General features: G+C 39.1%; 1 protein-coding gene across 2 annotated transcripts; it reads left to right on the top strand.

The window, feature by feature from the left end:
- Window positions 1-2,158: 2,158 nt before the first annotated feature.
- Window positions 2,159-10,331, top strand: cenps (centromere protein S). Of its 2 annotated transcripts, none has more exons than XM_039755641.1 (5): window positions 2,159-2,332; window positions 5,528-5,651; window positions 7,078-7,111; window positions 7,449-7,515; window positions 7,940-10,331. In XM_039755641.1, the coding sequence occupies exons 1-5, from the start codon at window positions 2,300-2,302 to the stop codon at window positions 8,087-8,089; spliced, it is 408 nt and encodes a 135-aa protein (XP_039611575.1). In that variant the 5' UTR covers window positions 2,159-2,299; the 3' UTR covers window positions 8,090-10,331. The 2 variants fall into 2 exon arrangements, with proteins under 2 accessions (XP_039611575.1, XP_039611576.1); XM_039755642.1 differs by lacking the exon at window positions 2,159-2,332 and adding an exon at window positions 2,363-4,445.
- The last annotated feature ends 603 nt before the right edge of the window (window positions 10,332-10,934 follow it).

The following is a 10,934-nucleotide window of genomic DNA, read 5'->3' as shown; positions in this document are numbered from 1 at the left end:
AAAATTTAGACAAGCAAAAGTAATCATTTAAATAATAAAGACACTGCCTATAAACTCTGTTTCTGTACTGCTGAATCTTTGCCTGTAGCTTGGTGCTGGCAAATGGCAATTGTTATACTGAAATGTACTCCATTCTAATCTTGTGAAGTTAAGACTACAACATCATAGAACTCCTCAAAACTGCCCGCAGCCCTTGATTTGCTTTCTTGCATAGTTAGAACTCTGAATCTTTGTTCATAAATTAGCAGGAGGAGTAAAGACTGCGGCAGGATGCAAATACTGTACTACTGTCAGATGGCCATCAGTCCCAAAGCACTCTGACCCCTAACCAATAGTACATCAGCTTCGATTTGAGTGGGCGGGGCAGTGACAGGCGGCAGTTGCAATGTTCACTGTGGTGGTTATTGCTGACTTTGCTTTCACATGAAAAATTGCCCCTTATTTTTAAAGAATTTCTCTCCACTCCACTTTCCCCCTGTAGCCCTATTCCACTCTCAAAAATGGGGGGAGGGGGGAATTCCTCTTGACCTGGCAACCCTGCATGCAGACCTCTGCCCATTTACACTGTGATTAAGATTAGGGTTGTAGGAGGTTCACATGACTCAAATAATCCAATAGACTCCAGCTGCAGACGAGACACCCTGAAGCCTCGGGCGCATTCAGCAACGTGAGGCATTCTGAGGCCGTAAAATGACGCCGTTGTCGACCGCATTCTCTGCAGACCCCGCCCACTCGCCAGCAATCTCAGACGTTAAAAGGTTTACTTAAACATGACGATATGGTGTTACACTGATCGTACAATTCAAAAGCTATAAACTTTGTGTTTTAAAAGTAACACAAAAAGTAAGACAATGTTTGTTCTAAAAGTAAATTAACAATTTTTTTTTTACTGTTGTATTTATTTCTTGCAATAAGAAACAAACGTATTAGATTAGATAAGATCAGGCTAGATAAAACGTTTTGCACATAGGAAAGGCGCTATATAAAGAAAATGTATCATTATTAGTATTATTATATAGCGTTATTAATCAAACTGGGAAGTTCAAACATAACTGTAAACAAATAAGTATAGATTTTTTGTGTTGAGGGTAGTATCATAAAGTAATGGTGATTGAAAGTTTAAGCGAGGACAACGTTGACATCATTTTTTTCCCGAATGAATGCTTGTTCTTGTGTAATAAGCGTCTCTTCACAGTGTCGGAGGTACGCGAATCTGTCGAGAGGCTACAAACTGTCCTTGCTGCAGCTCTAATGAACTCCGCGTACATGGTGGCTCCGGGCTACAGAGGTAACCAGAATCCTTTCAACAGACGAACTTCGTCCTCCAGAGCTCTTGTGCGGTTTTGTGAGATCTCACGCTTCTTATTTGCGTAACACCCGTTATACTTAAATATATGCATTTGAGTAACCTACGTGTCTATTCGTCAGCTGAACGTTACGATCATGGCGAAGTAACATGACGATCCGTGCACGAAAAAAAAAACTGGCAAAAACAAGCCATACTGATGTTTTTCAGCAGTGTCGAGTAGCTTCTATGATTTTTCCGAAAGTACACTGCTGGTGTGCCTCGCAGTTAGGAGACCTGGGTTCGCTTCCCGGGTCCTCCCTGCGTGGAGTTTGCATGTTCTCCCCGTGTCTGCGTGGGTTTCCTCCGGGCGCTCCGGTTTCCTCCCACAATCCAAAGACATGCAGGTTTGGTGGATTGGCGATTCTAAATTGGCCCTAGTGTGTGCTTGGTGTGTGGGTGTGTTTGTGTGTGTCCTGCGGTGGGTTGGCACCCTGCCCAGGATTGGTTCCCTGCCTTGTGCCCTGTGTTGGCTGGGATTGGCTCCAGCAGACCCCCGTGACCCTGTATTCGGATTCAGCGGGTTAGGAAATGGATGGATGGACACTGCTGGTGTCGCATTGTTCATTTTTAAATTAAAAAAAATATATAGCAAGTCAATTCGCTGGCATATTTTAACGCCTGCTTCAACCCAACTGGGTGGTAGTATCACGTCCATTCGCTGAAATGGGACCGAACCGTGATTCGACCAAATGCGAAGTGTACTGTACAAGAATTGGAAGTTGACTAGCAAATACTGTAGTCAGTCCACTCCTGAGTGTAACTCGCGAATGTCCCTCTACGGCACCCGTAAGCCGCGGGAAATTTCGAGGGGTAGCAGGCGCTGTTTCTTTGCGGCGGGTTCGCGTCTGTCTGTACGTTGTAGCGCAACCCTTCCTTTCCTATGAAAACGTTTGCCCAATAAGCTGTATAATTTGTAACTTCGCTGGAACTAAAGTGAGGCAGATCGTGTCAATGGACGAGGAGGAGCAAACCGCATATGTACAGGTTGGCAAAAAATAAGACATGGAAAGGTTTAAGTAAAAAAAAAAAAAAAAACAGAGGCGCCCTTGTTTATACGCTTGCCGCGGGGTCGCCGCCTTCCGCGAACCCCGCCGCATATGAGTGAGTGAGGGAGCGAGCGAACGCCCTGGGGATTTGAAGCGAACTAAAATACCGTCTTGTTTTTCAGTTCGTTCATGTTATTTTACCGAACCGTATTTTTAATTCCTCTGTCAGCCGTTTTGTTGTTGTAGTCCCCGGGTGTCCGCAGTGGCCGTACAAATCCTAGCCCGGTTTTGCTGTGTAACTGCAGCCATCTAAGCGCGCAGCTCTTTCTTTACCCCATGGGCAGCTTTTTGCTGTCAGGCCACAGTGCCCTTACCAACACATTATGAAAGCAAAACTGATCATTAACGACTCAAGCATGTTATTTTGTAACTGCTTCACTAAACCCTATAGAGATTTTCCCCTTATTAGTATTAAACTTCACTGTCAAGACTGGGGGGGGAATAAAAGACAGATATTGGCCACCTCGGGCTCAGCATTATCCTCTTGCTGTTTTCGTTTTTACGCTTGCAGTAGTGAATTACAGGTAACGCCCCCCAAAAATCGGGGACACTCAACTAGTGGGAGAAAATGAATCTTCTCTTTAGTTATTTTTATTTTTTTTTCTTCTTCACTAATTTCTTAGGACCATAACAGGGTTAAAGACTTGTGCTTCACAACTCCAGGAAGCGGACTTTCATTGATTGTTTTTGTGGCCTTTGCATGCTCTGCCAGTGTCTGCAGATTGTGTTCCACTTGTACGTCGCATTAATTGGTGACTCAGAATCGGGGTGACAAACTCCGATCGTGGAGGACCGCAGTGGCTTCGGGTTTAAGTACCCCGTTATTAATGCTAATTTAACATCCTACTATTGTCTTAATTATTGATTCCGTATTTTTTTTTTCCATTAACCAGCGTCTAAACAATAAAAACACAAAGCAAACCAATAGGGAACCAGCAAAATCAGGGGTCTCAAACCATCTGGAAGGGCCACCATTTTGAGTTCAGCCAATTTCCAGTTTAGCGCTTAATGAAACCCATTTAATTCTGAAGCTTCTTAGTGATTTCAGTATCACATACCAGTCGTTTCCAGAACATAATTTTTTTTTTGATATCATCATCCAGATGATTTGTGGACTACAGGAGATCAATACTTTTTGCATCTTCACTTTTTTCTTTTCGAATATTTTATTGAGACAAGTATTATATGAACAACACACGTGCGAATGGGACCTAAGGTTGGCTGCCGGTTAAGGCAGAAATTAAATAAAATGCAAGTCAGTTAAAGTCAAGTCATCATAGTATGTTTGTGACAGTCAGGGTTGGCTTCACGCTCCCTTGCGGGTTGGAGCGGCTCCAGGATACAACATTCAATAGTCACAAGATGAAAAGAGCCGGGCGAATGAAGACACACACACATCTAGGAAAGCAAAAAGTGTCAGTGCTTTTGTTAAAAATAAAAGCCAGTGTTCAAATAAATAGTGCAATGCAGTACTTCAATCATTAAGCAGTGAAATAAATGATCGATTAAAGCAGTGCAAATTGTGTAGGTACAAAAAATCCGTAATAAATAATTTCATAAAAATGAGGTTAAAATCTTTTCTTTTTTTTTAAAAAAAAAAAAGAGCCCCAATGCTTCCTCCTAAAACCGATGCCCAACTGACAGATGCAGTCAACCCTTAATTCCTGGCTCGGGCTTCAGCATCTATGGGGTGCAGCGCCAAACCACACATGCGTCTCCATCCAACAGTCCCTTGGCGCTCCTGCACCCCAGCATCGTTCAATAGGAGCACCCTGTCTTCACCCTGAGGCTCGCTCCTGTCCACCTGCCTCCACTCCTTCTAACACATGGGCTCTCCTGATGCTTTCTTTCTTTATTTTTTCCTATGTAACCTCTGTTTTCTCTTCTTCTGATCTTTCCTTTTTTTGTTCTCCCTTTCCCTGTCTTCCTTTGTCTGCTGTCCCTCTCTGCCACGGAGGCTCCTTTATACAGCCTGCCTGGGTGCAAATGAGGCCCTCGGGCCCACTTCAAGGTGTGAATGAGTCACCTGACTGATCCACTTGCATATGCAGGTGAGTATCCCATCAGCCAAGTAACACTGTCATGCGTGATGAGCCTGCATGCTCCATATTCTCAATTAACCATTTAAAATTCTGTACACCATGGGCCACTTCTTGACATTAGTAATTGGTTAATAATTAAAAAAGTGGCTTAAACAAAAACTTGCAGCAACTTTGGCCCTCCAGGAACTGAGTTTGACACCCCTGAATCGGCCCAGTATGTGTGTGCGCACTGTGATGGCACGTCCATTGCTCACTCCTGTTGCCGCATGTCCAAAGTGATCTTGTATTTGGTTTAAGAAGATTTCAAAATGTATGCACTTACTTCAGTTGTACAACAGTCACAATTAACTGTTTACATATGATGCTATGAATGTATAAGTAAAATATTAGATTTCTTAATTCTTGTGTCGGCCGCTCCCATTAGGAGTTGTCACAGTGTCCCATCTGTTTCCGGTAGCCACTTTTTTTCCCCAACTAAGATGTATGGCAAGGTAAGTGCCAGACAGAGATGCCTGTCCATAACAGGGCACATGCGTGACACGTGCACCCATGCTCAATAGTGAGGCCACTGTGCATCATGCTTTTGGACTGGGATACCAGATTCTCTGGAGAGAACATACAAACTATAATTTGTTGTAGAAATTATTTTAATAATTAATATGTCAGTGACGGTGGATACACAAATATATTTTACATTTTGTTTAAAAGATAATAGTGCTGGGGGACAAAATTCAACAGTCTGGAAATTTTAAATATTATTATATTATTTTAAATATTTTTTCTGATTATTTCATTGCATTTTTATATTTAGAGTTGAACGTTGTTCTTAGTTAAGGTCTAAAATACCAAATGATTATTAACTTTTTTGGGTATTAATTAAATCAAAGTAAAGCACCACCACCTTAGTCTTTGCTTTCTATGTTTGCTTTAGTAGTGATCACAAGATATTCCTCGACATGCACTATACCATAGTTATAAATGTGAATGTTAAAAAATAAGATTTTAATAAACTTCTGAGTGCAACAGGCCTGCAGTAATCGAGTTCACTGTTGACCCCATGAAAGTACAGTATGCCATTTCTGTCTTCCCAGAGGCTGAAGGCTGCTGTCCATTATACGACTGGGTTAATTTGCCGGCAGATGGAAGAAGAAAAAGAAGTGCAGTTTACTCAACAAATAATCGCTGCCATTGCTGAGACAGCTTTCAAACAGTGTGGTCAGTACAAGTTTAATTATCATCTCACGCCAGTGGCACACAACCCTTGTTTTGGTGTGAAACTGTGACTGTAGCCTCCTTTAGTGCCTGCTTCTGTCATAATACAAAGCCAGTTTTTGCTGTTAGTGGATGATACTCTTAATTTCGATGGTTTGATTAAGCTTTTTTTGGACTACCAGAAATGCATTTTTATTTTAGTTGAAAAATCAAATAATTTGGTTAGAACGGAGTGGATTGGTGGCATATAGTTCTCAGCTTTTTTTCCTTCTACTTCTTTTTATATACTTCATTAAAAAAGATTGTTCTTGAAGGAGCAAAGCTTGTCAAATGTGCTGGCTGAATGTTGATTAGCACATTGTTCATTCAGTCATCTTCTAACTCCTTTATCTAGATCAAGCATATGATCAACTTGTGCCTGCTTCAGTACAGTTTGATGGAAGGTGGGACCAACCCTGGCGAGAGGGCCATTTCATTGCTGGCTATTATCATACACAAACATCCATACTCGCTCAACAACACTCTGCTTTTCTTGAATCCCCTTTTAATAGAAGAGTTAAACACAAGTACTTAAATATATAACCTAGAAGACAAGTGAACTTACAGTATGTGCGGTAAAAGTCATGGCAAATGTTTCTTCTATTCCAAAGTTTTATACTGCAGATTAATCTTGAAGTACCAGGTAAGTAAAGACGAAGAGAACCCCATTCATAATGCAAAAAAAATTGCTTCCAGTTAGATCGATTACAGCAAAGAACTGCAGATTGACTCCCCAGGGTTAGGTAGCTAGTACACAGTTTTATTTGTGCTAAATGACCTTGCTAGTGACTCAAGGCCTGCTATTACTCAAAAGCAACAGTAATGTGCATAGTTAAAAGATGTGATGTATTCATCTTGAGGTGTTGGTCTCCTACCACTTGAGCCCTACAGTAGTTTCATTATTGGTTGTGGTGAGGCGTATGCATGTTTAGCTGTTTAGAATGATTTCCTCCAAACAATCATATTTAGAGAATCGGTGACACCAGATCTGCAGCGTGGGCAGTGTGCCTTGTGATGGACTGGTGTCCTTTCAATTTTGGATTCCTGCCTTTGGTCAGCCCTGCTGTGATGGGCTCCTGCTCCCTGCAACCCAGTAATGGAATTAGCCTGATGAGAAAATTGATGTGCAGGAATAAGAGAGATCATGTCCTGATTGGAGAGGGCATTCCTTTGTGAATGCTGCATTTTATGTCTGCTCGCTGTGGTTTTTAATCACTTTCCATGGACATTCGAGCTAGAAAAGGAAGTACTGTAGCTTTTCATAACCTTGTGATCTGCCTCAGTGCCCATTGACTAGACTGTATTAACGAAACCTTTCCAAAGGATGAGGTTGGTTTAGAAGGTGACTACATCTTCATCCCTTTTTTTTATTTAATATTTTGTGTTTCAGAGATCTTTGCAGAAGATCTTGAATTATTTTCAAGGTAAGCATTTATTTCTTACTTTAAGTGTTTTTTTATTTCTATAATTTAACAAAGAAAGATTTGTGTCCTGTGTATTTTCTGTCACAATATTCAACAATGTTAACAAATAGAGTCCTGTAATTTCAGTGTGCACCCTTATTATATACCTCAGTTCCCATTGAACCACTGTATCGATATAATACTTAACAAAAAAAAAAAAATTGAAAAATGCTTAATATCATCCAGAAAGCTGGTGTAATGACACCTGCAGGAATTATGGAAGTATTTTGTCACCTTAAGTTAGTTATAACTGAAGGAAGAAGTCTGAGTTGGTATTTCTCAATATCTTTCAATACAGGCATGCAAAACGGAGCACAGTAAATGTAGATGATGTGAAGATCACAGTCAGGAGGAGTAAACCTCTGGTGAGATTCTTTTTCCTTTATGTGATGCTCTTCACTTCATGCAATATTAAGGAATTACTCTGTTACCCCCATTTTAAGACAAAACCAAAAAAGACTTTTTCTTCTACAGCCCTAATTTTGACACAAGCAAGCATACTTTAAAGTAAACCTGAAGGAGATTCACTTAGTTGTCTTTTGTTTCAAACTAAGTCTTTTTTGGGTATATTCCTTTGGAAATATTTTACATATTTGTTATGCTTGTCTTAATAAGCATCATTACCAAAAACAGAGTTGACAAACACACAAGCTTGCAAATTTGTTCCTACCTTTTCGTAGTATTGTAGTAGTTTTCTCCCAGTTTAGGCCTCTTTTACCAATTATGTTGAAAGGCATTGTCACCATTGATTTGTCTTTTTTTCTTCTTTTTTTCCTTCCTTCTTAATAGCTTGATTTTATCTGCCAGAAGAGTGAAGAACTAGCTGCTGATCAACAAGAGAAAAAAGAAAAAAAGAAAAAGACCGCTGGGAAAGGCAAGAAGAGAAAAGTTCATATTGAGTCAGACGTGTCTGAGAGTGAAGATTCCAACATGCTTTAGTGTCAGCCTTTCGTTTGTTTGTTACTGTACATGTAGTTGGGAGGTCCTTGTACTCCAGGTTTTGACAACCTCACTGATACGGTGTACATACGTGGTGTGAATTGCAGTCTTTAGTCATCTCTGTGGTTGTTCAAATTTATTTTCTTGATTTAATTCAATACTTTTCATTTATTTATGATTAATCTGATGTATCATCACATATTGAAAAGATACATATGGTAAATATCTCCATTTTTATTTATGTAAATACATTTACTATTCAAAATAAAGGTTGCCAGAAGTGACTGTCTAGGCTTTTGCAATATATGGATAGCTGCACCTTACTTAATTTTTGCAAATATTGTAAGTGGAAGTTATAAGACAATTCCAATGTCATAGACCAGTGCTGCCAGTGAATTGTTTGTCACATATTTTAACTGGTAGCTGAAAACATTTAGTGTTTTTGTATTTTGCATATATAGTCTATTTCTAGAACTCAGCAAAATAAATACCATGTTTCCAGAAAGCTATGATATACATGTTTTAATAACAGATCATCTGTTTAGTACTGCTCAATTGTTTTTGGGGTTATGGGATGAAGGGTTACTAGCCCAGAAGCAGGCACACTCATGCACACACCCATGACAACTTAGACAATTTAGACTTGCCACTCAATATATTCTGCATGTCTCTGGAGTGTGTTAGGAAAGCTGTAACACCTGGAGAAGAAGCCCTCGTAACAACTGTCTGGATCACAGCTTGCAGTTATGAAGCAATAGTGTGAACATACTTAAATAAATTGTGTTCTGTTTTGTTAAACATGGTGTAGTCTGTTGAAATCAGGAACGTTTTTATAAATAGATGATGTCATGTGAATATTATTAGCATATTAGGTCTGTCAACTGTTAAAACTTCACTTGAATTTCACAATATACAATTTGGACACTTTAACTCAACTAGTGCTAAATATAAGTTTGTCTGAACTTATTTGTTTTAAAGTCTTGATTTTTCATTTGTCATTACTTCCTTTATTTTTTATTTTTACGTTTTTGGACATGTTTTCATGCTTTTAAATTTAATTTGTTTGAATATCTGAGAGTTTGAGTGGATCTTATTTCATATATAGGCAAGCACGTTGGTTAGGAACAAATGGAAAGAAGGCTATTCCTAATTTGTACGCCACCTTTAGTGTTAAAATGGGCATTTCAATTACTAAACTTTTCTGTTGCCTTGTGTAATCATTTTAGCATTCATGCTTTTACTCTAGAGAAAAACATATATAGTACAAAAAGAAGCAGTGCACTGAACGTGTCCTTCCAAAGTGTGTTAAATCCTATGTGCTTAATAAAATGGTTTTCTGTATGTGAGTTTAGCAATATCCATCCATCCATTTTCTAACCCGCTGAATCCGAATACAGGGTCACGGGGGTCTGCTGGAGCCAATCCCATGATGCTATATTGTTTTTCTTTTATAGTACACATTTATTTGAAATCATTTGACACTGTTTTTTGTTGTTACACCCGTATGATTTACTTAGCTTCATTGGGAAACATAGTGAGAAGCACAGTATGGAAACATGTATACTGTACACAATAATCAGACTGCCCCACTTAGAGATACAGTAGGTCTACCTGCTACATGTGAAATAACGCAGCTTACCCACTTGTTATTTTATACACTTGTTTCCAGATCAGTCAGGAGAGAAAACAACAACATGTCAGATGCAATTTTGCCATTTTGGTCTGCTATTTAGGGAAAATGAATGTAAATGTAATTATCCTCCTGTTACACCGCTGTTTCAGCAGTCACAAAGATATACACATCTGACCCAGTAATATACATCTGTATGTGTATTAAGGAGGAAAGAGGGATAAGCACTTTTTTTGTTTAAGTCAGTGCAATCTGAGAAATGTTTTGTAAACTTATGGTAGTCTTGGTTATGTTAAGATGTGGATTCTAGTCAGTATATAAATCTTGATTTAAAAAGTAGGAGGAATGCTTAATTTACAACACTTCCTCTTTGAAATTGTGTTCATTGTAGTCATTTTCTATGACAGCTGTTGCTGTGTACAGTTTTTATAAAGCATTTTGTTTATAGTTATTTAAAATGCCTAAAATACAGTATTTGAAACTAGCATCTTATTAATGGCAGAAGGACAAAATAGAGACAGAAGATATTTTCTTTCTGAAAGCATTGTCATTGTGATATTTTTTTGTTTATTCATTGTGAATTAAATTATTCTGTCACTCAGAACCCTTGAATCAAGACTAGTGATGCCTTATTTTATTACCGTAACATTGGCAGTTGTAATTTGATTAGGTGAAGCTCATACAGTCAAAATGCTGCAGATATACAGAGTGAATACAATAAAAAATATTACTCAACCTCCCACGAAGAAAGAATTTAACAAATAGCTCCAGACATAGTACAAAATAGTGCAGAAAACTGTGATGTCAAGATGTTATGCCATGAGAAGCGTAAATGTGTGGATAAGCAGTTTACCACATGGAAGGTGAAGTCACATACACTGAGAGGGATGATAAGATCTTAATGACGTTGTTGCAGTTTGAAAGAACAGGGTGAATCCATTCATTTGGAAGCATTGCATCTGCTCTCAATTGCATGATGCTGCATTCGGCAGAGATAAAGATATTTTGCTCAGTGGTGGAAAAGATCAGGGCTCTATTAAATAACGAACCTGTTCGTTACCGAACATATCTGTCTAAGAAGATACTCTGGTGAGCTTTCCTGATCTCAATGGATGTATGTCCATCCATATTAGGTTGTTGAAGACGTTACATCTTGCCTGAAGACGGGGCCGGAGTTGCCTCAAAAGCTTGCATATTGTAATCTTTTAGTTAGCC

Source organism: Polypterus senegalus, chromosome 6, assembly GCF_016835505.1.
Source record: "Polypterus senegalus isolate Bchr_013 chromosome 6, ASM1683550v1, whole genome shotgun sequence".
NCBI lineage: Eukaryota > Metazoa > Chordata > Cladistia > Polypteriformes > Polypteridae > Polypterus > Polypterus senegalus.
This window is presented reverse-complemented; position numbering and strand designations above follow the sequence as displayed.

Excerpts from the sequence above, each read along its gene's own strand:
- cenps (XM_039755641.1), top strand. The coding sequence starts at position 2,300 with ATGGACGAGGAGGAGCAAACCGCATATGTACAG. Across the intron at positions 7,112-7,448 it reads GATCTTGAATTATTTTCAAG|GCATGCAAAACGGAGCACAG; the intron begins GTAAGCATTTAT and ends CTTTCAATACAG. Across the intron at positions 7,516-7,939 it reads TCAGGAGGAGTAAACCTCTG|CTTGATTTTATCTGCCAGAA; the intron begins GTGAGATTCTTT and ends CCTTCTTAATAG.